This window comes from Zophobas morio, unplaced genomic scaffold, assembly GCF_036711695.1.
Source record: "Zophobas morio isolate AGI-343-1 ecotype UQ-CSIRO unplaced genomic scaffold, CSIRO_AGI_Zmor_V1 ptg000011l, whole genome shotgun sequence".
NCBI classification, from domain to species: Eukaryota; Metazoa; Arthropoda; class Insecta; order Coleoptera; family Tenebrionidae; genus Zophobas; species Zophobas morio.
The window spans coordinates 1,868,902-1,896,628 of NW_026972116.1; the positions used below are offsets into that span (position 1 = coordinate 1,868,902).

The following is a 27,727-nucleotide window of genomic DNA, read 5'->3' on the forward strand; positions in this document are numbered from 1 at the left end:
GACGATAATTCCCTGGTCAAATTGATCCCCTTTTTTATAAACTGATCTAACAAAGGCATCTAATCTGATGAAACCTGAATTAAAGGAGCGACTGAAGAGGATACTCAGAGGCTTAGCGAAAAAATGTGCACATCTTTTAAATAGGGTTACTCTTATACTATCGGGACCGTGACATTTCCCATCTTTCAACTTATTCAGCTTCCGGAGAATAATGTTTTCGAAGACATCTGTTGTTTTAAGAGATTCTGAACAGGGCGGGGTGTTAACTTTTAAATTACCAGTAAGTGGTTCACTTGTGAAAACTTTATAAAAATTGTCGGCAAACATATTGGCAACAGGTTGACAATTATTATCAAGAAGATGACCTTTCTCACCGGGGTATTTTGACAGGGCTCGTTAATGGTGTTCGTATGTACTTGTAGAAAACTTCTGGATTTTTGTGATCGAAAATTAATTGTTCGTACTTGGATCTAGCTTCTCTGATAATTAAGAATAATTTGTTTGAGAAAACTCTGTGACTTGCATAGTTAAATTCAATGCCTGAGCGTTTAAATACTTTCCACAAATTTCGTTTACGTCGGATTAATTTAAGGATCCAAGGTTTAGTAGAAGACTTTTTTTGTGTAACAACGTGAGAATTCCTAGAAACAACATCATATAATGGATTCTTTTAATACAAACCAGTTATCAATAGTAATATCCAAGGAAACTTGGCGATAATTTCCCCTGAGGTTGAGGGGTCTTTCGGCAGACTATTTCCTGAAGAAAATTTCATCTCTTAGTCGAATTTTCAGTCCTAGAAACAAATTTTTAAATAAAATTTAAACTCAAAATCACTCCTCTGTATTTTTATCATTGTCACCATCACTACTACTAAACAAGTCAGAAAATCTCAATTTTCCCAAAATGTGCGCTTTGGAAATGGGAACATCAAGTTGCGAAAATGAGTGGAGAAGGCAGTGTATCTTCTATAAAATCCTATCTTCAATTAAGCTCAATGCACCATGCGGTTATAGTTGATAAAATGCGACAACCAGCAGAAGTCAGTGTTAATAAGCTAAATGAAATGAACAACGAATCAAGAACTATTTATAACAATTGTACATTTATAAATAACTATTACAATAAAGAAAATTAATTGTTTCACCATTGTTATTGCTTTCATTAATAAAAATATTATCTATTCCTTTGAATGGTTCATGAAGGAAAATTCTCGCCTTAGAACTTTGCTATTGTTACGAAATAAACCCATACGCCGCCCCGGTGCGACGCCAATGGGTTCCCGAGCTTTCTAAAGACGCACGGCCGGCATTGATGGGTGGTGAGTCATCAGTCTCGAAGTGGCGGATCGCCACAGCAGAAAAGCCTGGAAGTGGAAGTCGCGAACGGCAATCCAGAGAGATCAGGAATGCCCGACGTCTAGAAGGAAATACGGTTTAACACTAGAACCGCCGCACCGGTCAATTTGACCGTTTTCCGATTTTAAAGTTTTTTTTTTAACGGAAATAATTTTTCTATGATCTTGCAATCTTCTGAGTTTTTCTAAATTATCTTTGGCAATGCTGTCACAAAATTTTGAACATTTTGAAATATTCTGAGCGCTCTTTTGGAAATTTTTTCCTGAAACCGCCGGCCCGGTCAGATTGACCGGAACGTTAATGTTATATTTTGATTAAATGTATATGTCATTTAGTTTATTTTCTGGGAGCAGTTGAATGAATTATACAGTTTGACTTGCACCAAATGTAAATAAATTTATATTTTCAACATTTCTAAAATAAAAAAAAGGCATATATCTGCATCAAACAATCAGAGCTTTTCCTCTTTGTTAGTTTTTGTTCGTACTTATTTCAAGGTTTTCATTCTTACACTCGGCTAAGAACCTGTTTCTACTTGTGCCACACATGCGCAGAACTGATTTTGCGCATGCGTACAAAATTTTTGCAAATTACAGCCTGTAAATTTGTGAACATAAAAATTGCTCTGTTGTACTTCGAAAGGGCATGCTTTCTGTTTAGTTTTAGTATTCTATACTTACCTATATACAAATTGAATTGTATGTGGTCCAGGAAAGGCCTCATAGCTTCACAGGCATTAGCATATTTAGACTAACCGGAATATCTTCCACCAAAAAATTCGGTGTATGATTCTAAATTATCTAATATTGATAAGGAAAATGAAATACTTTCTCACCTTGTTCGGAGTAAAGAACAATGTGGTGGAGAATCTGACCGTGACACAGTTTGTGATACACGATGGTGGTGAATATTACTTGGTCGAGTGCAACAGAACACTCGCAGAATAGCCCATAACAAAAAAGATCTACAATATTCCAATAATTGTGAGGGTGGATCAAAGATATGTCATCAATCTCGTAAGAGACGTACATATCTAGAAAATAAATGTGAAAATAAAACTTATGTGTGAGAACTAAAAAAAAGAACCTATGTGGTTTATAAGAATTTAAAATAACCTACTACAAAAATTGTAACAACATTTAAGACAACTACGTTAAGGTAACAATTATTTATGTATTTTGCGTTTATTTTTATGTAAATAGACATGCTAATTCATAAAAACAATCGAAAAAACCGAGTTTTAATCACCGGTCAATTTGACCGGGGCGGCGGTTCCAGGTATGTGGAATTTTCGGCGGTTCTAGTGTTAAATCACGGAGGTAGAAGAGACCGGAGGGAGCGTACCGTATGCTAGCAATGTAACGATTCTGGCATCGTTCAAGACCCGGTCAGACCCTGTTATGATCTTATTTGAACAAGGCGCCAATATTTGCCAGCCCGACGCAAACGCGCCCCTACACTCAACAGCTGACAGAGTTTGGATTTCCAGTGGCGTATTATCACGTAACACGTGCTGTTTATATGCAATTGTTCGTTCTTGAGTTTGAGTTTAGTTGTGCTGTTTTAGTTTTGGACGTGTTGTTGGTGTTTTTAATTTGAATAGACTTTGATTATAACTAACGATCATAATAACATTTAGAGACTTATATATTAGGTAGTCAACATAAAATATGTTGCCCCGCCACTGGTTACGACTGCTAAACATTTAGAGGGTGGAGCTTAGCACAGCGCGCATTTCAAGTAGGGTCATAAACGGTGCCTGAGTCTGTGTCACAAAATTCACGACACCTTCCCTCCGGTCTCTTCTACCTCCGTGGTTTAAATAGAGGCCACCGTCGGGAATGAGGATTATTATTCAATCGAATTCAGTCAGCGAGTGTCGAGAAAATCCAGACAGGAAGTGCCGGAATCATTTTGTGCATAATCGTTGTAACAGTTAGTAGTTCGAGTTTGTAAGAAATAAATTGTCGAGTTTTATCCACGCCCATTTTTAATCGCCCGTACAACGTAACACTATTATATATCAATAAGTTCTCGGCTCCCCCGGTTCGTGTAAGTTGGCATGGATTTGCAAAAATTTGAAAACTCTGTCAATTCTCCATTGGCTGAAATTTTCTGAAGGAAATAGCTTTAGAAGACCCATCAAAAGTTTGATAATCACAGCGACCTCAGTTTTAAACACTTCCCAGTTAGTGATGAATTTTTGAATCACTGTAGTACGACTGTTAGTTGTGAGACAAATTTGCAGTTCACTTTTTATTAATATGTGATCAGATTTGTCAATCGGGCCGCAGTACTCGATATTGCTAATAGAGTTCTCCTCTGATCAAATCAAGTGTTGAGGGTGGTTGATATCGAGTTGGTTTGTTTATAACTTGGCTAGGATGACTGTTTGATATTAGATTCACCATTAACTCTGAGGACTCATTAGCTGAATTCAAAGTGTTAGTTGACCATGAAATATCGGACATATTGAAATTTCCAAATATAAACAACTTACTCTATATTGGTGCTACGTCTCCGAGAACATTGAAGAAAACACGATCATTATCAAGCTATGAAGTTTGTCTGTAGATGCATCCTCATATAAACATAGTCTACTCTGTATTCTCAAAAACAAGGATTCGATATCTGGCGTCTGAGCAGTTAGAGAAGTTACGGCAAATTGGGACAGAAATTGATTATGAACGAAGATGCACACACCCCCACCCCTGCTGCCAACTCTGTCTTTTCTGAAAATGGTGTAACCTGCCAATGAAACTAACGCGTTCGGTAAATCACCAGATAGCTATATCTATCTCAGTCAATAAAACGATTGTGGGCTTAATATGTATCACTTACATTAATAGAGATGCTATATTAGCATATATTTATCAGTGAACTAACATAAAATTCGGAAAAATATTTAGTATTTAAAGCAGCGAATTTGAGAGACAAAATTAAATATGTATTGCAACATCATGATTATCTTGTGCGGATTAGCCAGCCTTGTCCAGAAGCGCAACGCTTAATTTTCTTTTTTTTGTACTTTCCCGAGCGTAAGCGAAGGAAGTATTGTAATCGAGTCCGTCGCGTCGGCCGAATCTCTATTTTTACTTTTTCCCGACCTTTCATGACCCCTAGAATACGAAAATATAGGTCTCCCGTTTCCCTCTGTTTGTCTGTCTGTCTGTCCATCTGTCTGCCATCCCGGATTTTTATTACGTAGATAATCTCCGAAAGTACTGGGCCGGTTGTTGTCAAATTTTGTATTTATATTAGGACAATCATGTAGATCGTAAAATGCCAATCAAAATTTGTCCAATCATGGCCACCAATAAAGTGATGACGTTACTTGAAAATTGTACATAGTAAATGAGTTTTAAATTGCATAAAATAACATAGTCTTACACATGTGGTACAGTCGCCTCACCACTTTAAGAAACTTTGATTAAAATTATAAATCATAACGACAAAGAAACCCGTCGAATTTATTTTAGGCTAAATACGTCCCTCTGATAACGTTAATGCACCCCATCCTTTTCTACCTGCTTTATTTGTACATTAATATTTTTTATGTACATACTATTCCTCAAATGCCAGTATGAGTACGACCCCACTGCAGAACGTCTTTAATTAAATTAAATTAATTTGATAGTAATAATAGTGTTCATGAATGATCAAAGATATTATTACAAATAAATCAGGTATAAAAGGATGGGGTGCATTAACGTTATCAGAGGAAGGTATTTAGCCTATTTACTGTGGTAAAGTAGGTACATAAATCCGACGGGTTTCTTTGTCGTTATGATTTATAACTTTAGTCAAAGTTTCTTAAAGTGCTGAGGCGACTATATATTACTCCGCGTTGAGTTTTTACCCGAAACGTCTAGATTTTTAGAAAAAAATCAAAATTATAAAACAATATTTTGCAATTTAATTTTGAATCTGCAAAACCGAATGCTTTGAAATGTTGCAGATGTTTTAAAATTATGATAAGCATGATAATTTTTTTATAAAAACATATTTACTTATCCCCCTAAAAAATTGATGACGTCAGCTCAAAATTTTACCGAATAAATCCTATCTAAAATATACAAAATATGATGAGTCTGTACTTGTGATTTATCACTGCATTAATATTTTTTAGATTAAATTTGCTTATAAAGGGTGTTTCAAACAATTAATGACTGTGTCAATTTATTTTATTGATTAAATCAAAAATTGCAAAACTTGATACTTTGAAATCTTGGAAACATTTTGAAGTTATTGTAAGCATGGTAACGTTTTAATCAAAATGTATCTTGTTTGTTAAATCCAAAAAACTGATGGCGTCATCTCAAAATTTTGTAGAATAAATCCTATCTAAAATGTGCAAAATATGAACAGTGTGTACTTGTAATTTATTACTGCATTCATATTTTTTAGATTTGCTTATACTTACACAGAGTGAGTCAAAAAAATTAATAATTCAGTCAATTTATTTAAGTTTCCTTCTCTTTTGTCACATTATACACGACTCGTTTGTTAAGCGTTATGGGTGTAAGACGTTGAGACTTGCTTTCCAAGTGGAAGTCCCGAGTACGAATCCTACAGCGTTGCAATTTTTTTACCTATCACAACAAAAAAGGCCTCCGATTTTCTGCACAATGTGAGAATAAATAGATACTGTTATTGTTTATCACACTGCATTTATCCGTGTGCTTTACAACAGTTCATAGTTTTCCATTGATATTAGTATGATACCCTTTCGAATCGTGTCTATCCTGTATCGCCCTCCATACAGTAGGTGGTGGGGTGGGGCGAGTACCTCGAGCCAGGTTCGGACTCGTTCTATCGTGCATTAATTAAGTACATACATACATCATAGATCATTCACAGTTGTTGGGGAAATGTGTGTGACCATCTGCAGAAAATATTGTTTCTTACGATCGGAAGGTCTGTGTGAAAGGAGATTATCCCCAAAATACTTATCTGGAAAATGCCACAAAGCAGTGATGGGCTTAGTACATAAAATTGGCGATGTGTGTGTCCCACAGATATGTAAAAGACAGATGTAGTCATAGCTTTCCCGATCTGGGGCCAATAGGTATGATCTAAGAATAGCAATATGTACTTTGTGTCGTTTATCCTTTTCTATATCAGCACCAGTACTATGGATTGCCAAGTGTAGGCTACATCGATCTCTCTCTTAAAGGTGCTTGTCTTCTGACGGCGGCAATTATAAATAATCATAACCACCCACAGTCTGACAGGTACCCCCGTACCGGCACAAACACAGAACGGCATCAACGACAAACGTTGCATCATAAATCGAGCCAACTGATTGGTTGCGCCGTACAGAGCGAGAGCTTCAGATACCGGGTTACCATTATACCTGCTAAAAAAAAAGAGAGAGATATAAACGTACAGTGTACATCTTGGTCCTAAGCGTATGTCCACGAGAACATTACATATCTGTATCTAGTCTTTTACATATCTCTGGCGTGTGCTTTGTGAGGTAGCGTCTCTTTTGCTGAAACTGCTAAATTATTGTAAGCAGTACACAGGATATGCTCTCAGCGAACATTAGCTCCTCTTGGTGCATTTAATCTGTACCCTAATCAAATTTTATGACAACAATAGGGTAGTTGACTCGTTTCAACCGTTATTAGAAAAAAATAGGGCTGTATTTTCATAACTGGCGGTGGTCGTGCGCTTCGTACGTAAAAAGGCAGAGGTCTATTATTTCGAAAGTACAAATTTGTTAATTACTCAGAACAGCAGATGTGACAAATATCCACAGAAGCCGACCACATTTACGAGGTTGTTAAAGTCATAAAATTTTATTAGGATACAAATGAAATGCACCAAGTATACACTGCGGGTTGATGCACGAGGCGATATTACACATGAAAATGACATGGTGGCTGGAAATCCAGCAGTGTAGCTGAGGATTATATGAATGAGTCTATGCAGAGATCGCTGGACCAACACCCTACATGTTTCGGAGCCTGATACTTCAGCCTACAGTATAGAAATGCGGTTGCGGAAGACATTAAATTAAATACTTATCAACGACTGCTATGAAATCGTGCTGTTGAGTGCGTTTTGAAATTCTTCAGGAGTGGAGTTTTTCGTGAATAACCTTGTATATATCTATTTATTGATCTCCTCCCTAAAGTTGGTGATTTGCTTAAAAAAACCAGAATATTATTTCTGTTATTTCAGGTTCTTCTAAATTTCTTCAAATTCTGGGAATATACTGTAAATATTATTACACTAAACTTTTCGAAATAAATATATTTTAATCTCACTAGAAACTTAATATCATCTTCATAAATAAATATCAAAGAACGCTAAAACTATTACAGTTTAAAGGAAAAAAAGTTCTGTATAAGTCTTTTTTCCCTAGTAGCGTAGAAATGCACCAAATGCTTGACTGAGTTGTGAATTCGTTTTTCTGCAACAAAGTCAATAATGATAATGAAATTTTAATATTGGAAGCGAAATTGATCCTTATTGACCAAGGCCTACAAAAAAGATTAAGGTCATGAAGAGCTTGACAAACGGTAATTGACAATTACAAGATTTTTGAAATTACTTTCATTTACATAGTACACTGTCTGATATATTTCCTAAAAAAATTAATATAAATTAATGGAAAATGTGGAACCACATTACAAATCAACTTTTCAAACGTCAAAAAATAATGACCGCAAACATCGAAGTCCAGTTAGGTGACGTCGGTGACGCTATATTACTTTTACTTGTATAAATTGAAAAATTTTCAAATGTGTGTTTTTTAATGCGCTACTACTGAAAAAACTGGTCGAAAGTTGTTCGACAGAACTTCTCTCGCACCTAAAGTACAATGAAACATATCCAAGATTTTCGAAAAACTATAAAATGTGATGTTGCGATATATTATCATATATTTATTATAAATAAAATGTTTTTGTTGCTTTTTTAACCTTTTTGGTAATTTACTGCAATTAAAGAGAGAATTAGTAAAAGTTACATTTCCTAGGGAAAGCTAAGAGTTCCTAGTCAAAGCTTTAGATACGATTTATTCGGCAAAATTTTGAGCGACGTCATCAATTTTTTGGAGGGGACAAGTAAGTATATTTTGATTAAAAATTTATCATGCTTATCATAACTTTAAAACATCTGCAAGAACTTCAAAGCATTCGGTTTGCAGATTCAAAATTAATTTGCAAAATGTTGTTTTATAATTTTGATTTTTTTCCAAAAATCTGGACGTTTCGGATAAAAACTCAACCCGGAGTCATAAACTACATGTACAGGATTGTGTTATTGTATACAATTTAAAACCCATTTACTATCTACAATTTTGAAGTGACGTCATCGCATTATTTGTGGGAACGATTAGACAAAGTTTGGTTAACGTTTTACCATCTACATTCATTCATAAAAGACGTATAAAATTTAACAATACTTGATCCAATAGTTTCGGAGATTATGGGTCTAATAAAATTCCGGACAGACGCCAGACAGACAGACGGAAACGGGAGCCCTATTTCTTCGTACTCGAGGAGTCTTGAAAAATCGAGAAAACGTAAAAGTCGGTCGACGAACTCGATTACAATACTTCGTTCGCTTACGCTCGGGAAATAAAAATAGTAACGTGTGCTCAATTGACATGCGTGTTGTTACAACATGTAGCATATAACAGTAGCCTAGAAACATATAATTATAGACTTGTTGAAAAGTAGTGAAGATGGTCATTACAGACCAAGTGCAATTCGTAAAAAACCCGACAAAAAATTAGCCATTAAAAAGTTTAAAATTGATTAAGAAAGGTGATTCCTCCACCATTGCCTTGGAGGTTAATAAAATGAACTTTCTGGGTTAGGATGCCTCTAGCTTCGGCTAACTCACGCACCTCCATTCATCTGTTAGCTAAAACCCTATTAAGAACTTTGTCAAGGATTTCTGTTATGACGACAATTTTTGGTCCTCCAAACGTGGTGCGTTTTCAACGAATATTCTCCTGCCCTTGAAGTCAAAGGCGAACAAGAAGAATATGAATCCCGCAATGTAGGAAACATTTTTTTGTGAATTTTTTTCGAGTTTCACTTCCAAGAAGAAGAATTGAATCACAGTACGAATCGCAAGTGTCTCCTTTTTTAAGTAAAAAACACTCCAATATTAGTATTCAGTTAATTTCTAAACAAAGAATCACTGACATAGTGACTTGACATTATATGTAGAAATGTCATCTATGGGAAGCCTACTTGAAGTCAGTATGTGCAGTTATTTCTTTTCCTTCTTTTGCCCTATAAGACGGTGCGAAATAAGTTAATCATTGAACTACCCTCATAAGAACCTCCCCGAATGAACTAGCTTTCAAACAAAAGAAACCGCATTGAAATTGGTTCATCCATAAGAACCATTCCGAGTAAACCATTCAAATAAAAAACACGACATCGAAATCGGTTCATCCGAGAGCTACGGTGCCACAGACAAATCCACAGACAGATAATTAGTTAGTGAGATGCAAGTGTGGCGGCCTATGTGTTCCCCCCACTGTGCCGAAAGATCGTACCACAGCATAGATATCAATCAGTAGAGACGGCTCGCCGTTTTTCGTGACCCGTTTTCGTGGGTGGTCGTTCGCTTTATGACCGAATGAGGGCGCCCAACTGACGTCTAAAATATTTGAAATTTGGCAGTTTTGTTACAATATTTTTGCCGGTTTTGCTTGTTTAAGACTGCTTTTCCAGTAGAATTGTACAAATAGTATAAAAATGTAATTTTCACAATAAAAGGTAAAATCTTTGTCCGATGAATTTTCATACAGGATCCCTGTTGTGCGCCTTATTCTCTCCCTCGTGTTTGGAATTCTTGGAAAATATAGTAAACATAACACAACGAACAACAACGGTGGTTATGAAATAAATATAAAAAAATTATTATATATGATTCCGTTGTTGTGGTAAAATTAAATATATAAAAAATTAGAAACAAACTACACGTAACAAAAAATTATATAAGCAGACCTTTACTCAATAAACAATTTTTTTATTCATCATGTATATATATATTTTTTTTGACCTACACAACCTTGAGTTTTATTTTGAGACGTTGCTTAACCCATAAGCAGTCGCACGTGGGTAAAAATGACCCAAGCCGTACATTTTGTCAAATATCTTTTTTCGCTTAATCCCTATGGACTTCCGGTTTCATGAATTCCTTAATTATTCTTACCCGCGTCGACCCATACCAATTACCTGCACTTTATAATAATAATAATAATAATAATGAGAGTCGACAAATATGTATTTTTTTTGTAATAATTTTTTTTTAAATAAAAATTTTACTTTATATGATATTACGCTTACGGGTTCAGTTGTTAGGTAAAATGCGTTTTTTTCGTAAAATTTTTGAAATTATTAAACAATTTAACAGGTGCTGTTCTTATTTTTATATTTATTCTTGTATAAAGTAATTACCATAATTACATTATCACGCCTGTCTGTTTATTTCTCTACTTTTTTTTAGCTTTCTACATATATAAATAAGATGGATACTTTCTTTAATAACTAAAAGAGTCTATTCTCGAAAAATATTTAGTCCTCATAAAATACTCCTTTACCTACGGTCCATTACAAAGTGTACCATTTCCGGATTTGTAAATGCTAACTTTAAATTTACAAATGCCAAAGGTGAAAAAATTAATAGAAAAAAAATAATTTGGCAGCATTAACTTTTTTCCTTTTTGTAATTTAATTTTTATTTTATTTATTTATTTTTTCTTAAATAAACCTCTTTCTTTTTAGATGTATTTATTACATTATTTTTACAATGATAATTAAACCTCAAGTATTCAGGGAAAGAATGTGCGAATTGTCAAATTGTATAAGTAATAAAATAAAAACTGTAACAAATCATCGTGTTTATAATTTAAATATCGACTTTTTTTTTCTTATTGCGATTCACGATTATACGATTTGAGCAAACTACACAGTTTGCAATATTGCGTACACGAATCAATTTTTGAAATTGTAAATGAAGTGATACTTTTTAAATTGGGTGGCGACATCTAGGAATAGTTTAGGCAACGACCACCCATGACGGCTTAAAATTCGGGTCAGAAAGAACAAAGGCGCCGACACGAGCTGTCTCTACTGATTGATATCTATGCTGTGATCGTACTATCGCAATCTTTTGGAGCACCAACCAGCAGACGGAAACAGCTACTTCACCGACAAAAGCCCTGCCGGACGCTGAATTACACCTGTCTGCACTGGCGACGCTAGTTGGTTCCCCAAAAGAGCGCGAAAGTACGATCTTTCGGCACACTGGGAGAACACAGGTAGTCACACTTGCATCTCACTAACAATGTGTCTGCTAATCTTAAGCACATTAGCGAAACACAATGAATACTAGGCAACTCGATGGAATATGCTGTACTGATGAGATCCAACAAGATCGAAACTGCAGTCTACAACTTTCCAAACGAGTTGTCTAGCGTTTTGTGTGATAAACACTTTGCAAGATAGATAAAACATAGCTTAGAACTTTGTTTGGGAGCTACCGCGTCATAGACAGACACACACAGCCAAAGCGGTCAAAATTATAACATCCCTCTTTTTCGGTTGGTGGTTAAAAAAGATTCAGGTTATGTACGGCTTGACAATCGAAAGTTGATGATTACCAAATTTTTAAAATTACATTCACCAGAGATGTAAAAATGCTTGCTGTGATAATCGCATCTCGGGAGGAATACATAGTTTACCGTCTGACATATTTCTTTAAAAAATTAATATAAATTAGTGAAGATTTGAAATTGCAAACCTCATTACAAAGCAACTTTTCAAACGCCGAAAAATAATGGCAGCAGACTTTAAAGTTTAGTTAGGTAATGTTATGAGTTATGACTTATGACCTTATGAGTGACGTTAATTATATTACATTATTTTTAATAAACTGCAAATTTTTCAAACGTATGCTTTGTAGTCGTGCTACTAGTGAAAACGATAGTATATACGCCACTGTAGTAAAGATTATTATGACCTTTATATTATACTATAAATAATCTGAGTTCGGTCTAAAGTGATTGTCTTCACTACCTTTGTTTGCGCGTAAATGAAATTCACGTTTTATTCATTACACACAAAATATAACGTTGCTGCTTTCTCGGGTATGTAGGTCTTCTCCTTTCGGTTACTTCTCGACGACTTGTATGACAACTCTGCTTCGCTTTCAAAATCCAAAAAACTACGCAAAAAAGGAGAGAGAGGGGAGGTCACAGATGAGCCGTACCGGCCAGGTTCAGCTATACTGAACAACCTTGGCGTATAATATATCGGATTTCTAAATCTAAACCTGGTCAGTGTGGTATGTAACCAGTTTTTTTCCATATGTGGTATACGAAATAAATTTTGAAAGCTGTCATCCGCTTGTCACATAGAGTATTGTGAATTAATAACTTTTTCCTAACGGCGTGCGGAAAGTGATACTTTTCCGCACTAGTGCGGGAAGTAAAATGTAAGTACATTTCAAAGATTTATTGATAAATGAATACAACTATTTATATTAAATGTAAAAGAACAATTTATGTAGTTATTTTTCTCTTTGCTTCCATTTCGATCTGTCTTCAGTGGTTTTCATCTCAAACACCTTGCTAACATTTGCTGCCTCCTCTTCTGGGTTATTCAGATCCAACTTCAGCTTTTTTTATCGGTGACAGTACAACTGTTAGGCCAATACAACTACTTCTGGAACTTTCTTTACTTGCTTTTCATTGCACCATGCCCAAAATTCCTTATAAGCCTTCTCATATCGGTCCTTACATTTTGTCGGTATTAGGCCTTGAATCGCATTCTCTGCTTCAGCAACTATATCCGAAGGAATAGAATCGCTAGAGGAATCTTTCTTTTCCATCTTCAACTGAACACACAGAACACAACATGATTAGGTATTATTGACAAATATTTTGCGAAAAACTTGTTTGTGTTTAAACAATTGCATTCGCAATACCTTGACTACTCAAAGATATGATTTTCGAATGTGCTGCGATTTAAAATTTGACGAAAAACTTAATTGCTGAAAGATTTAAAAGACGCCGTTAGGAAAAACATTGTTCCCAACGCGCGCGGGAAGTGCGATTCCGAAATTCCGTTTCGGAATCGACACTTGTTAGGAAAATAACTATTAAACTGTATTTGACATGGAAAGGACAACTGTTTCGAACACGACTGCGACATAAGGAAAAAGAATACAATTGGACGCAGCCCGCTTGACAAGATTTTTATTTAGACACCCGATACACAATAATTATTAGAGATAGAAAAAAAATCAAAGACCAAAGTTCTACGGTTCTTTGAGGACTATACTCTAAAATTATTTTTAACTATACAAAGTGTTTTGAGGCGTGTTCTTTAAGGCGTAACACACAACTTAGTTTTTTTTAATGAAACACGCTATATATTTTTAGATATTTTGATTGACTCTAGGCTTTATGACTATAGTTTATTTTTGAAATTCTGATGTGACATTGCAACGTTATTCCATTTTTCTTAATTTTTTAGCAATGGAAGGGTTCACAAAACAAATCGCAGTATGCTTATTCTCACAATCTGTGTTATAATATTTTGTGCTTTCTTGTAGTATGAATTCATGTATATGTTACGGTTAAAGTGAATACTCGGCTAGTTTCCAAACTAACTGGTTGTTATGCAAACTAACCAAGTCACTAGTTATTATAGACGAAAAACTATTTTCTCTTACATTAGCAGGGTTTCTTGGTTAATTTTTAAACTGCCCAGCTAGTTTATAAACTACCGTACAAGTTTGGATAATTTAAATACTTTTTTTAAAGTACATAAATTAACCGAAATAATTGGTTAGTTTACAAACCAGCCACTTTGTTCTGGTTAAAATAAGAACTTTTTCTCTAGTACGATAAAATAACCAATGAATTGTATCATTGCCTGCATTGAACACTAAAACAACTGTCTGTTTGCATACTAACTGCCTAACATATGATACAATTCGTTAGTTATTTTATCGTACTAGAGAAAAAGTTCTTATTTTAACCAGAACAAAGTGGCTGGTTTGTAAACTAACCAATTATTTCGGTTAATTTATGTACTTTAAAAAAAGTATGTAAATTATCCAAACTTGTACGGTAGTTTATAAACTAGCTGGGCAGTTTACAAATTAACCAAGAAACCCTGCTAATGTAAGAGAAAATAGTTTTTCGTCTATAATAACTAGCGACTTGGTTAGTTTGCATAACAACCAGATAGTTTGGAAACTAGCCGAGTATTCACTTTAACCGTAACATATACATCTAATACTATATCGTTAACTGGGCTCAAAAGAGTCCGAAAACTCAACGCAATATATCGGACCTCTGTTTATCTGTGGTAGTAAACTGTGTTGCGCATGTACTAGTACTAGATTAATCTGTTATCAATAGCGTGGTTGGATAGGTTTTGACATTTCGTATTTTCGCATCTACATTTTGGGTACCTGCGCACAGACGCTTGGTACTCATATAGACAGAAAACATTTTCTACCTCTCTTTGGCCGTGAACACCGTTTCTTTGTTATTTCTAAACAGTTAGCAATATAGTAGTATTCAGTATTAAATACATGTACCAATTAAATCAAATTTTAATATGCAGTGTTTGTAAAAAATTCTAAAATTTTACAATTTTCAAATATAGATATTTCAGTTTCTCAAATAGAACACCTTGTATTTTATTACTGTATTTTAGTCCATTTTTGCTCTCACTCTTCGAATATGTCGACGTGTCTCTTAAAAAAGTAAAAAATCGCCGTTTTACATACAGAAAATACTAACGAGAAAGAAAGAGAATAAAAAATAGAATAAAATGTATAATAAAATATGTATAGATTCGTATATATGAAATATCCAGTGGCGGCTCGTCAGGGGAGGCAGGGGAGGCAGTGCCTCCCCTGGAAAAATTGACTATTAGTTTTTGTTTTAATATCTGTCACCTTCAAATATATTTTAAAGATATAGCAAATAACTTTTATAGAAACTGTGATTTATTAAATCGCGTCTTGATAACATATTTTGAAGTACGCGCTTTCGACAGGAATAAGCGCCGATCATCACCGTGTAGGCCAGCTTCAGACGGAGGCATGCCTCAGATAGACGTATATCTTCAGCATGATTAGTCAGTGGTGCTAATATGTTTTTGAAAAAGACAATAGTCAGCAGTGCTTTACCAAAGCGCCAGCGGAGGCACCAACGCCTACCGTCCTTAAACCAATCAGATCGAATTTTTTAATCTCACAGTGCACAATGCTGAACAGGGATGCTGAATGCATTTAGTGTGCATTTAGTTGAGCAATAAATTAGACGCGAGAAAAGGTGTTCACCGCATGTGCATTGCCAAGGTTATGTATTAAAACTTTTAAGCTAACTTGAAAACATTAGGACAATGAAAATGTCAGGTTTGCAATGCTGATAGGAACATAACAATCTCTAATTCTCTAACGACATTGTAGAATTTCTTATAAAGTTTAAATATTTAAGCACGGTTTTCTTACGACGAACAATTGTATGTCCAAGATTTAGCAACCTCTCATCCCAGATTTGAGCAGAACTTTATTAATTAATTGATTAATATATTTAAATCAGCCCTAAATCATATGAATTAATATTTAATGTTAATAAAGCAACTTTTGTAGTCTTTACACCTTCTCATTGATTTGTGTGAAGCAATTAAATGTTTTTTATTCGAGAAATGTACCTATTCCTATAGAGATATGTTACTGACTCAGAGTTATTTGTATTGTTTTCATAAGAAGGGGTAAATAATCTGTCTTTTAACAAAAGTAATTGCGAACATGTTAATTAATACCTGCTGATTTTGAAACGAAAAAGTTGCCTCCCCTAACCAAAAGACCACGAGCCGCTACTGGAAATATCGATATTTGAAAATTGTATTTTTTTGATGAACACTTTGTGCAAGAAAATGTAATTTCATTTAAACCAAAACAAAGTGAGTACATTTATTTATCTCAGCAAACAGATTTTAAAAATAACCCTACTGCGTTTTTGTTGTGAACCCCTTACATTGGTAACAAAATTCAAGAAAATTGGAATAACTTGACAAGGTCGCACAGAATTTCAAAAATAAACTGTAGTTGTAAAACCTAAGAAGAGTTCAATCGAAATATCTAAAAATATATATATAGGGTGTTTCATTTAAAAAAACTAAGTTGTGTGCTACGACTTAGAAACAGAACACTCTGTTGTCTAAAAATAATTTTAGAGTATGGTCCTGAATGAACCGTAACCTTTGGTCTGTAATATTTTTCTGTTTCTAATAATAAATAAGATGTCGAGGAACGCGCAATTAGTCACTGACCCTGTATATTTTATTTATCGGCATAAATTTCTGTCGTTAGTCCGAGTACGTGGTAACATGTGTTTAATATTTTCAGGATAATCCTTCAATCCTGAATTTGTTTACAAAATCCCTACAACTGTTACAGAAATAAAAATTTCAGCATTTACCTTAGGTACCTCATTTTTTTTTAAATCCTAGAAGCTTCACTATTTCTATCAAATTTTCCTTAAATTACAGCACGACATCATTCTCATCGTTGACTTGAAATATATTTTTTGTAACACATTTATTTGTTAAAAAATACATTCTAACTCACAGGTTGACTTAAAACACATGGAGCAGGTCTCTGGAAGTAACATCGTAAAAGTTGGCATCGACTTATCCGAATTTTATCTGTCCGTGGAGTGGGATATTCTCGCGGTGCCCGCTCGACGAAACGAAGAATATTACCCGTGCTGCAGCGAACCTTATTCCGGTAAGACTTTTTCCAGACATCCAAACTTCTCACATTTCTCCCTGAAAACCGATCCTTTAATATAAATTTTAATTTCCAGATATTACCTTCAAGATAACAATGCGCCGAAAGACGTTATTCTATACAGTAAATCTAATCATCCCTTGCGTCGGAATTACATTCCTTACCGTCCTCGTCTTCTACCTCCCTTCGGATTCCGGTGAAAAAGTCACCCTTTGTGTGTCAATTCTCCTGTCTCTGACAGTATTTTTTCTCCTGTTGGCCGAAATTATACCTCCCACCTCTCTTGCCGTACCACTGCTCGGCAAATACCTTCTTTTTACAATGATCTTGGTCACATCTTCCATATGGGTCACGGTGTGCGTGCTCAACGTTCATTTCAGGTAAGATGGACGCCCACTTCTCAAATTACTGCATTATTTCTATTGTTAACTGCACGCGTCGTTACGATGGATTTTTCACTACAGAAAATGAGAATTTAATTGCAGGGTGTGTTTTTTCTACAGACAATCAGTCAAATTTCACGCTGGTGTTGAATCTATAGCCGCACGATTTTACGCTTATTAATCACTAAGGGAGTAATCATTATGGCTTTATTACCAGCATTATAAATCTAAAATCGTTGGTGGTGCAGGTGAAGCGATAAAAATATTATAGGCGTATCTATTTCCGGCACGCAAAATAAACTTTTTCATTTTGATTTATGTGTCCTAAAACACAAAAATAAGCATGGTCAGATAAAAGCTCAAGTTTGACAAAAAGACAACCTGTGTTTCGTCAAGTTGACAACTTAATGGGCGGGACAATAGTTGCACAACGCCCTGCTGCGTAATCCGCTTAGATAAATACTCGGAACCCAGTTTGGAATCGAGTTCTCGCGGTCACTTTTGGACCCTGAGTACCTAACCATTGATTAAATACATATAGATAGACCCATGCTATTGTTTGGAGCGAACAGGCCAACGGCCGGCGAACAAGAGATGGCGCACCAACAGTCGGCCGTCAAACGCCGGCGAAAAGCTTGGACACCAATCGCGCGTAGATAACCCAAATCACAGCAACAATACATTTAATAAAGCTACCACTCGACAGAGGGCGACGAAAAAAATGTGTAAAAATCTCATAGTAAACATTTATATAATTTACAACGTTGCCAGATGAGCCTAACACAACTTTGCCGTTATTTCTAGTCGATTAGATTTTATTTCGTTTAAAAGTTTCTGGTGAATAAATGGAATTATTATAATGAATAAACAATACAAACAAATTACTTGTTATTTTAAATACTTGTTAGTGTTGATGAAAACATAAATGGTAATTAAAGTTATTCTAAATACGGTCCGGTCCGGTAGCTCAAATTTTACAGTACGAGTGGTATGTTTCAGGACGAGTAGGTAGCCGAGTCTTTAATTTCGAAACGAGTACTGCGAAAAGAGTTACCGGACGTATGTTGTTATGTATTTTATTTCATACTGTCAACATACTTTTTTATTCGATAAAATTATTATTATTTTGAGAAAAAATCCAAATCGAGTCACTTTTTCTGACATCGTTAGCAACCGCTCTTTGGTAAATGTTTTAATTTGTTTATTCGTGCAAATCAGCATCATATGTTTAAACACATAGTACTTATAACACTTTACAGGACTTATTGTTTTGTATAATCCGACTCGATGGACGAATGTTTTGTGCAATCCGTCTCGAAGGACCAATGTTTGTGCAACTCGGCTCGTCCTACCAGTATTTTTTGTAATCTGGTTGATACGACAATGTGAAACCGAATTGTACTTTGATATTGCTCCAAGGACCTTTGTTTTCTTGCGTGCCAGATAATAGACAGCGTTCGGTTTCGATGTTTAATACAGGACGGTTACAGAAGTATACTATCCTCAAACATATTTGGCGTTTATGACTTCACACCAATTTGACTCCCATTATAATTCAATAGGCCGTCACAACCGGATATCTTAAACCCGCTCACCGATACCTACCTGAAAAGACCTTTTTTCACTAGCAGCCTGGACGCATGCAAATGTCAACTCATTTAGTGGTAGCAAATTCAACTTTTGCTACCACGGGTTCAAAAAGAAAAATTGATGTTATGTACGCAATGTTTGAAGTGATTATTTCTTAAAAAATGAACAAATGTGTGCTACAAACATTACTTGAGTATACGCATGGTAGTTGGTAGACGGTAGAAGATAAAATGATTAACTCAGCGACAAGTATAAACGATTTTCTTTGTGTTGAAGATTTAGATCAAGTTTGATTAGAAATCAAAACAAAATCACGTTGCGTCAAAAAATGTAACGTTTATTTTTCAGTTTATTGTCTTATGGTTTCTACTAGTGAAAAAAATAGTATATTAACCACGGTTGCAAAGCCACTTCTAGACCTCGCACTTAGAGCCCTCGACGCTGCGCGTCTCGGGTTCTAATTTGCGCTCGGTCTAGAATGCTTGGCTCTGCAACCTTGGCTAATAATATACTATTTCGACGTGCCAGGGACGGTCGAGACGCGAAGGACCGGACTCAGAGTAATTTTGTTTGTTAAAATTTTCAAATTTCAAAATTTCCTTACAGAACATGATTTATACTTTGAAGAAAATTACACAAAGACACAATTATTAGAAGTGTTACACACTCGAAAAATTGAGAAACAATATAAAATAGATGCTATGGCGCGAGATCGTGGATTTAGGGTGATTAGACTTCCGCCGTACCATTGTATATTTAACCCCATCGAACTAATCTGGTCGCAAATGAAAAATAATATAAGAAGGAATAATACGGCACCAAAATTTAGTAGTGCAACAATTGACATACCTTAATTAGGGAAGAAGCTTCCAAAATAACTGCCGAAATGTGGGCCAATTGTGTACGACATTCCACAAAAGAAGAAGACCAGTACAGGGCACGGTTGATAACACCGTTAATTATTAATTTAGAAGAGTCGAGTGATGATGACAGTGACTATTTCGATCAATAAATAAGCAGTAGTAGTTAATAAGTAAATACTTGTGCTGTAATAAAAAATGATTGAGTACAAAGTTACTTTGTTTTTACTTAAAATAAAAAACTCGAAAGGCGCAGTTGTCGGTAAATGCAAAACTCAGTCCTGCCCTGTGCTTTTACCAGAAAAGGTCTTTTCAGGTAGGTATCGGTGAGCGGGTTTAAGACATCCGGTTGTGACGGCCTATTGAATTATAATGGGAGGCAAATTGGTGTGAAGTCATAAACGCCAAATATGTTTGAGGATAGTATACTAAATTTACATTTGTATTTACAATAACAGGTAAAGCAAAAGAGACCCAAAAGGGTCAGTGGCCGCTTCCGGAAATGGAACACTTGTCCTTTTTGGCTCAATTTTATCGGACTTGTCCGTTTTTTTGATTTTACCGGACTCGTTCGAATCCAGTAAAACGTCAAACTTGACATAGTATGAAGTAAAATAAATAAATTTTATGATGTAAATACAATTTTTCCAATTTCCACTAATAAAATCCTCATTTTGTATGTTTAATCTCGCTATTAAAACAATAGTTTAATCGAAAGGATGAATAAAATGTTTTTTCACTAGCAGCCATGACGCATGCAAATGTCGACTCATTTAGAGGGAGCAAATTCAACTTTTGCGACCACCGGTTCAAAAAGAAAAATTGAGGTTATGTACGCAATGTTTGATGTGATTATTTCTTAAAAAATGAACAAATGTGTGCTACAAACATTACTTGAGTATACGCATGGTAGTTGGTAGACGGTAGAAGATAAAATGATTAACTCAGCGACAAGTATAAACGGTTTTCTTTGTGTTGAAGATTTAGATTAAGTTTGATTAGAAATCAAAACAAAATCATGTTGCGTCAAAAAATTGAACGTTTATTTTTTCAGTTTATTGTCTTATGGTTTCTGCTAGTGAAAAAAATAGTATATTAACCACGGTTGCAAAGCCACTTCTAGACCTCGCGCTTCAGAGCCCTTGACGCTGCGCGTCTCGGGTTCTAATTTGCGCTCGGTCTAGAATGTTTGGCTCTGCAACCTTGGCCAATAATATACTATTATAGTGCAACACTTTATTCACACTGTTATTGACAACACTAATAAAGTAAAAAAACTAAAAATTCGCACTACCACTGAAATTTTCGTTGCTATGGATGTGTGGATATTTAACTAAAATTTGCAATGTTTGATAGTCCACCTCCTGTAAAACAATCCTAATGAAAGTCTAGGAGCATCGTTTGAATTTGACCATGACGAAAGTACAGGCAGTTTAAGCAATTTACCTTCTCCAATGTTCATGATATTGGTAATATAATTAATATTTTTATGTATATGGATTACCTCAACAATACATTTTTTGAACAATTTTGCGAAATTGGAAAAAATCTTGTATGATACACGTGAATAAACGAATTTTATCCACTCAAAAACATTATCACACTCAGCTTCGCCTCGTGTGCTAAACTGTTTTTTCGGTGGATAAAATTCACTTTTATTCACTTATGCCATAAATAGCTATAAGTATATCGATAATTCGCTACTGAAAATTTATTGAAATATAATTTGTGTTAAAAAAAGATTTTTGTGATTTTATGGTTTATTAACATAATTTACTTATTTGAAATTAAATATTTTTAATACATAGCACAAGTTCTTGATATTCTTTATTTTTATTCCAAGTAATAATTGTGTTTCCTTTAGTTTTAATCAAGAAAATTTTTCGGTTATTATCTAACATACTTTTGTACATTAAGAAACTCCATTCCACGTCGCAGGACGTTACAGGACAATATTTAAATAAATAAAGAAGTCGTTTTATGTGTTTTAAAATTCACTCTGATTTCCGGACTTTAGACTTTTTGGTGTTTCACTTCGGCAAAAGAACTAGTCGTATCTCAAAGAGAACAAACAGTGGAATATAGCGTATTGTATAGTAGCCCAAAAGCTATAAGGTTATATGACCATCATAAAAGTAGTTGACCGCAAATAAATACCCCCTTTGTGTGGTTCGCACTAAGCTTACGGGTTGGCAATAAATCGTCTTCTAAACATTTCTTGCTCACATTTAACAGGGCCGGCTTTCAAAGCGACTGGTTATTTTGGAACCCTTTGTGGCTGCAGGTAGTAGTAGTAGGTATTTAGATATTTAGTGAAAGCCACCCCTGAACGAACCAACAGCAGCCGGTCGAGCTGGAGTGGACACGTTATTTACGACCTTAAAACCTTTTCTATTGTAAACAACTCAACTTCGATACAATGGGATAATTTTATGATGGTCGTATAACCTTATAGCTTTTGGAGTACTTTACCTATATTTCATAGTAAAAATGTCTAAATTTTTTTATGAAGAGACAGACTGTTCTAGGAAACTTTACTAAATCTTTTCATTTACGAGCTATTGAAAGACCGCCGGTCTCACTGATACTTCTTACTTGGCTCCTACGAATGAAGCGAAAAATGCACAGATTGAAAATATAGTAAATGGGGTAGTATGTATGCGTGATATGTCGTTAGACATTAAGTATTTTGCAAATAAAATTTATTTCATTGAAAACAGAAACATTAAAAAACATATCTGTACAAGTTTGGAATCGATATGGCCAGTTGTTTAGAATATGCAAATATGCTTTTGTTCGTATTTACAATTATTACGAAACAGGTTATCAAATAATCTATTTTCACATGGCGAGACTTTCAAGCGGCCGAAGAGTTTAATAACCATAAATTTTCATTGAAGAAACAAACTCTTCCAAGAAAATTTACCAAATCTTTTAGTTTACGCACTATTGGACGAGCACTCCTTAAAACGGTCAGTATACCTAATCGCATTATTCCATTGATACCTACCTACCGAAAACGTTGCCAGATGAGCCTAACACAAATTTGCGGATATTTCTCGTCAACCAGATATTATTTCATTTAGAAGTTTCTGGTAAATAAATGGGATTATTATAATGAACACATAAAACAAATAAATTGTGATTATTATTTGTTGTTTTAATCCATTAGACGCTTATAGGCTTATAAGCATACTTTTCTTAAAAAATCGGTAATAAATTCAGTGAAACATCTTTGTGCCTTAATTCCTATTGGTAAACTGGGACTTTGAATACAGGTCGCAGGAACATTTTGTATGGTTTTATGGTTTATTTACATAATTTTCTTATTTACAATGAATGTTTTTAATATATAATACAAGTTCTTGATAGTATTTATTTTAATTACATTTAATAAACCATAAAACCACAAAAATCTTTTTTTAACACAAATTATATTTCAATAAATTTTCAGTAGCGAATTATCGATATACTTAATTGTATTTACATCATAATAGATATTTATTTTATTAGGAGTTTAAGTGATACTTTATGTGTCGAGTATAGACGATTAAACGCCGAGCGATAGCGCGGCGAATTAAGTCCATACGAGTCACATGAAGTCACTTAAACTCCGAATGAAATACAATATTTTATTTTCAAACGATTAATCTTCTTTTGAAATGATTATTTCCGATCTTCTTGTTTCATTAAGGAATTTTGCCTTGATTTCACTTACCATGGTTGACAACCACTATGATGTTCACATATTTATAGTCCGGCGGAGTATAAATGTTTTATTTATACGCCGGCGGAGTATAAGTAGTACTTATACGCCGCTCAAACACGGTGTCATAGAAATGACACTTAAACCCCGGTAAGAGAGTCATATAAGTGTCAGTTATATGACGTTTGAAAATAAAATTTATTTTTTTCACTAGCAGCCTGGACGCATGCAAATGTCGACTCATTTAGTGGTAGCAAATTCAACTTTTGCTACCACGGGTTCAAAAAGAAAAATTGAGGTTATGTACGCAGTGTTTGATTTGATTATTTCTTAAAAAATGAACAAATGTGTGCTACAAACATTACTTGAGTATACGCATGGTAGTTGGTAGACGGTAGAAGATAAAATGATTAACTCGGCGACAAGTATAAACGGTTTTCTTTGTGTTGAAGATTTAGATCAAGTTTGATTAGAAATCAAAACAAAATCACGTTGCGTCAAAAAATTGAACGTTTATTTTTCAGTTTATTGTCTTATGGTTTCTACTAGTGAAAAAAATAGTATATTAACCACGGTTGCAAAGCCACTTCTAGACCTCGCACTTAGAGCCCTCGACGCTGCGCGTCTCGGGTTCTAATTTGCGCTCGGTCTAGAATGCTTGGCTCTGCAACCTTGGCTAATAATATACTATATTTTACTTCATACTATGTCAAGTTTGACGTTTTACTGGATTCGAACGAGTCCGGTAAAATCAAAAAAACGGACAAGTCCGATAAAATTGAGCCAAAAAGGACAAGTGTTCCATTTCCGGAAGCGGCCACTGACCCTTTTGGGTCTCTTTTGCTTTACCTGTTATTGTAAATACAAATGTAAATTTAGTACTTCTGTAACCGTCCTGTATTAAACATCGAAACCGAACGCTGTCTATTATCTGGCACGCAAGAAAACAAAGGTCCTTGGAGCAATATCAAAGTACAATTCGGTATCACATTGTCGTATCAACCAGATTACAAAAAATACTGGTAGGACGAGCCGAGTTGCACAAACATTGGTCCTTCGAGACGGATTGCACAAAACATTCGTCCATCGAGTCGGATTATACAAAACAATAAGTCCTGTAAAGTGTTATAAGTACTATGTGTTTAAACATATGATGCTGATTTGCACGAATAAACAAATTAAAACATTTACCAAAGAGCGGTTGCTAACGATGTCAGAAAAAGTGACTCGATTTGGATTTTTTCTCAAAATAATAATAATTTTATCGAATAAAAAAGTATGTTGACAGTATGAAATAAAATACATAACAACATACGTCCGGTAACTCTTTTCGCAGTACTCGTTTCGAAATTAAAGACTCGGCTACCTACTCGTCCTGAAACATACCACTCGTACTGTAAAATTTGAGCTACCGGACCGGACCGTATTTAGAATAACTTTAATTACCATTTATGTTTTCATCAACACTAACAAGTATTTAAAATAACAAGTAATTTGTTTGTATTGTTTATTCATTATAATAATTCCATTTATTCACCAGAAACTTTTAAACGAAATAAAATCTAATCGACTAGAAATAACGGCAAAGTTGTGTTAGGCTCATCTGGCAACGTTGTAAATTATATAAATGTTTACTATGAGATTTTTACACATTTTTTTCGTCGCCCTCTGTCGAGTGATAGCTTTATTAAATGTATTGTTGCTGTGATTTGGGTTATCTACGCGCGCGATTGGTGTCCAAGCTTTTCGCCGGCCGACTGTTGGTGCGCCATCTCTTGTTCGCCGGCCGTTGGCCTGTTCGCTCCAAACAATAGCATGGGTCTATCTATATGTATTTAATCAATGACCTAACTAACAAGTAAACTGACTCCCACCAGACATGCTGACTTCCATACCTTGCCGGACAAGAGACTGTGCAGGACTGTGGTTATGTTAACAAAACCTATAAATTAAACGTTAAAATTTTTAGTTCAAGTTATAAGGTTATTCATTTTTTAACATTCATCATTACAACGACACAAAAAAATTGGTCTAAAGAGTTTAGACAGTACTTCTCTCGCTGTCGGAAACATGACGACTGCAAGCCTATTATATTTTTTTCTCAACACATTTTTGTAGCGGGGCAATTAAAAAAAAATTGCGAAGACGTCATCAACATTTTTGCAAGGACACGTATATCAGTTTGGATAGATGTAGTGTAATAAAAATAAAATTACTGTATTCCCAAATTTTCGGGAAAATGAATTGGGTCGTCTTGAATATTGATTTATAATCAATAAAATAACCGAACAGTTTACTCACGTATGCCGCGTGTATTAGCAGAGGCGACTCGAAATCATTTATGTATAAGCATTCTTAATTTAAGACAACAAGCGGTCGCACTTGTTGAGATTGTGCACGTGACAGTCAAACAGAGAAACTGCAAACAAAACCGATGGTCACCCAGATTTTTTTATTGATTCGTTGGATTTTATTTTAATTTTTGGATGGTGTAATTCACAATTGGTTGATTATAACTTGTCTATACCACATTCACGGAACCTAGTCAGCGCAACAAAACAAATGCACGTCTGTAATGTTAAAGTGAATGTAAATAAGCGTGCTACGTCTATGTTTCAAAGGAGTTTTTACTTTACAAAATTTTGTGTCTATCAAATTGGGTTGGTGCAATGTAATATTAATAATAACAGTGTAGTATCTCCAAATTTTCGGAAAATGGAGTGAACTATTCCTGATTTAATCAATAAAATAAATTTACTCATTCATTAATTTTTTTTAAGCGACGTGTTAAGCAAATCTAAAAAATATGAATGGAATGACACAAACTCATCATATTTTGTACATTTTAGATAGGACATATTCAGAGAAATTTTGGGCTGACGTCATTAATTTTTAGGGGTGGGAGGATGAGGAAATATATTTTGACTAGTTAACAGTTTGATTTGCAGTTTGTGAAAAATATTTATTAAAACGATTAGGAAAGTCTTGATCACTAAGCCTGATGCCATTTTCATAAATTTCAATTTTAGAGCTTTCGTTTTTGTCTTCAGTACATTCCTTAACCAGGGACCACATTATTTTATTTTTATTGGAACTGTTGTTTACCCGATATTCGTTATACGTCTATTTACTCTTTGCGATAAGATCCTGATACTCTTGGTTTATTTTTAGTTCCCGAGCGTAAGCAAAGGAAGTATTGTAATCGAGTTCGTCGGCCGACTCTCTACTTTTGCATTTTCTCGACCTATCATGACCCCTAGAGGACGAAGAAATAGGTCTCCCGTTTCCGTCTGTCTGTCCATCTGTTCATGTGTCTGCCGTCCCGGATTTTTATTAGACGGCTAATCTCCGAAAGTTCTGGGTCGATTGTTGTCAAATTTTGTATTTATATTAGGTATATCATGTAGATGGTAAAACACTAACCAAAATTTGTCTAATCATCCCCACCACTAATGTGATGACGTCACTTCAAAATTGTGCCTAGTAAAGGGTTTTAAGGGGATGTTTGCTAAAAGAAAACTGTCGGATATTTAATTTTGCCGTGTTATTGTCTTCACAAGAAGTTTGCGTGTAGAAAAATAAAGACGAGAAGTAGTGGTAAGCTGGTTGAAACTCAGGAAAACTGGGGTGTAATTTATGACACCCATGATCTCTGGTAACAGTTCGGCACCCGCTTGTGGTGTATTATTGTTCGATTTTCGTTCGTCAACAGTTCAGTTTTCATATACGAATTTATAAAAATGACCACAACAAATTAATAAGAAATAAAAATCTGAATGTGTACAAAAATGAACTTCGAAAAATTAAGACAACAAATAGTAAGTCCAAGCAATTATAATCTAATTGGGAAACTGATTGATTTACAACAAAAAAAGCACTCAGCGGAAAAATTATAAATGCAGTTATTTTTCGGACACAAAATAATCACTTTCGCAACACTTAAAAAGATTTGTGGCAAGTAAAACAAAATCAATTTTAAGTGTCCAAATGGTTCTACTGAGTGTGTCCCTATACTGAAATGCAACGAGAAAATCA

General features: G+C 34.8%; 1 protein-coding gene across 1 annotated transcript in view; it reads left to right on the forward strand.

Annotated features, from left to right (window-relative positions):
* Window positions 1-27,727, forward strand: part of LOC135126637 (acetylcholine receptor subunit beta-like 2) — a 74,944-nt gene that overhangs the window by 7,111 nt on the left and 40,106 nt on the right. The window contains exons 5-6 of the mRNA XM_064052675.1: window positions 16,994-17,150; window positions 17,230-17,533. Coding sequence (XP_063908745.1) covers window positions 16,994-17,150; window positions 17,230-17,533 — 461 coding nt within the window. The remainder of the gene's footprint in view (window positions 1-16,993; window positions 17,151-17,229; window positions 17,534-27,727) is intronic.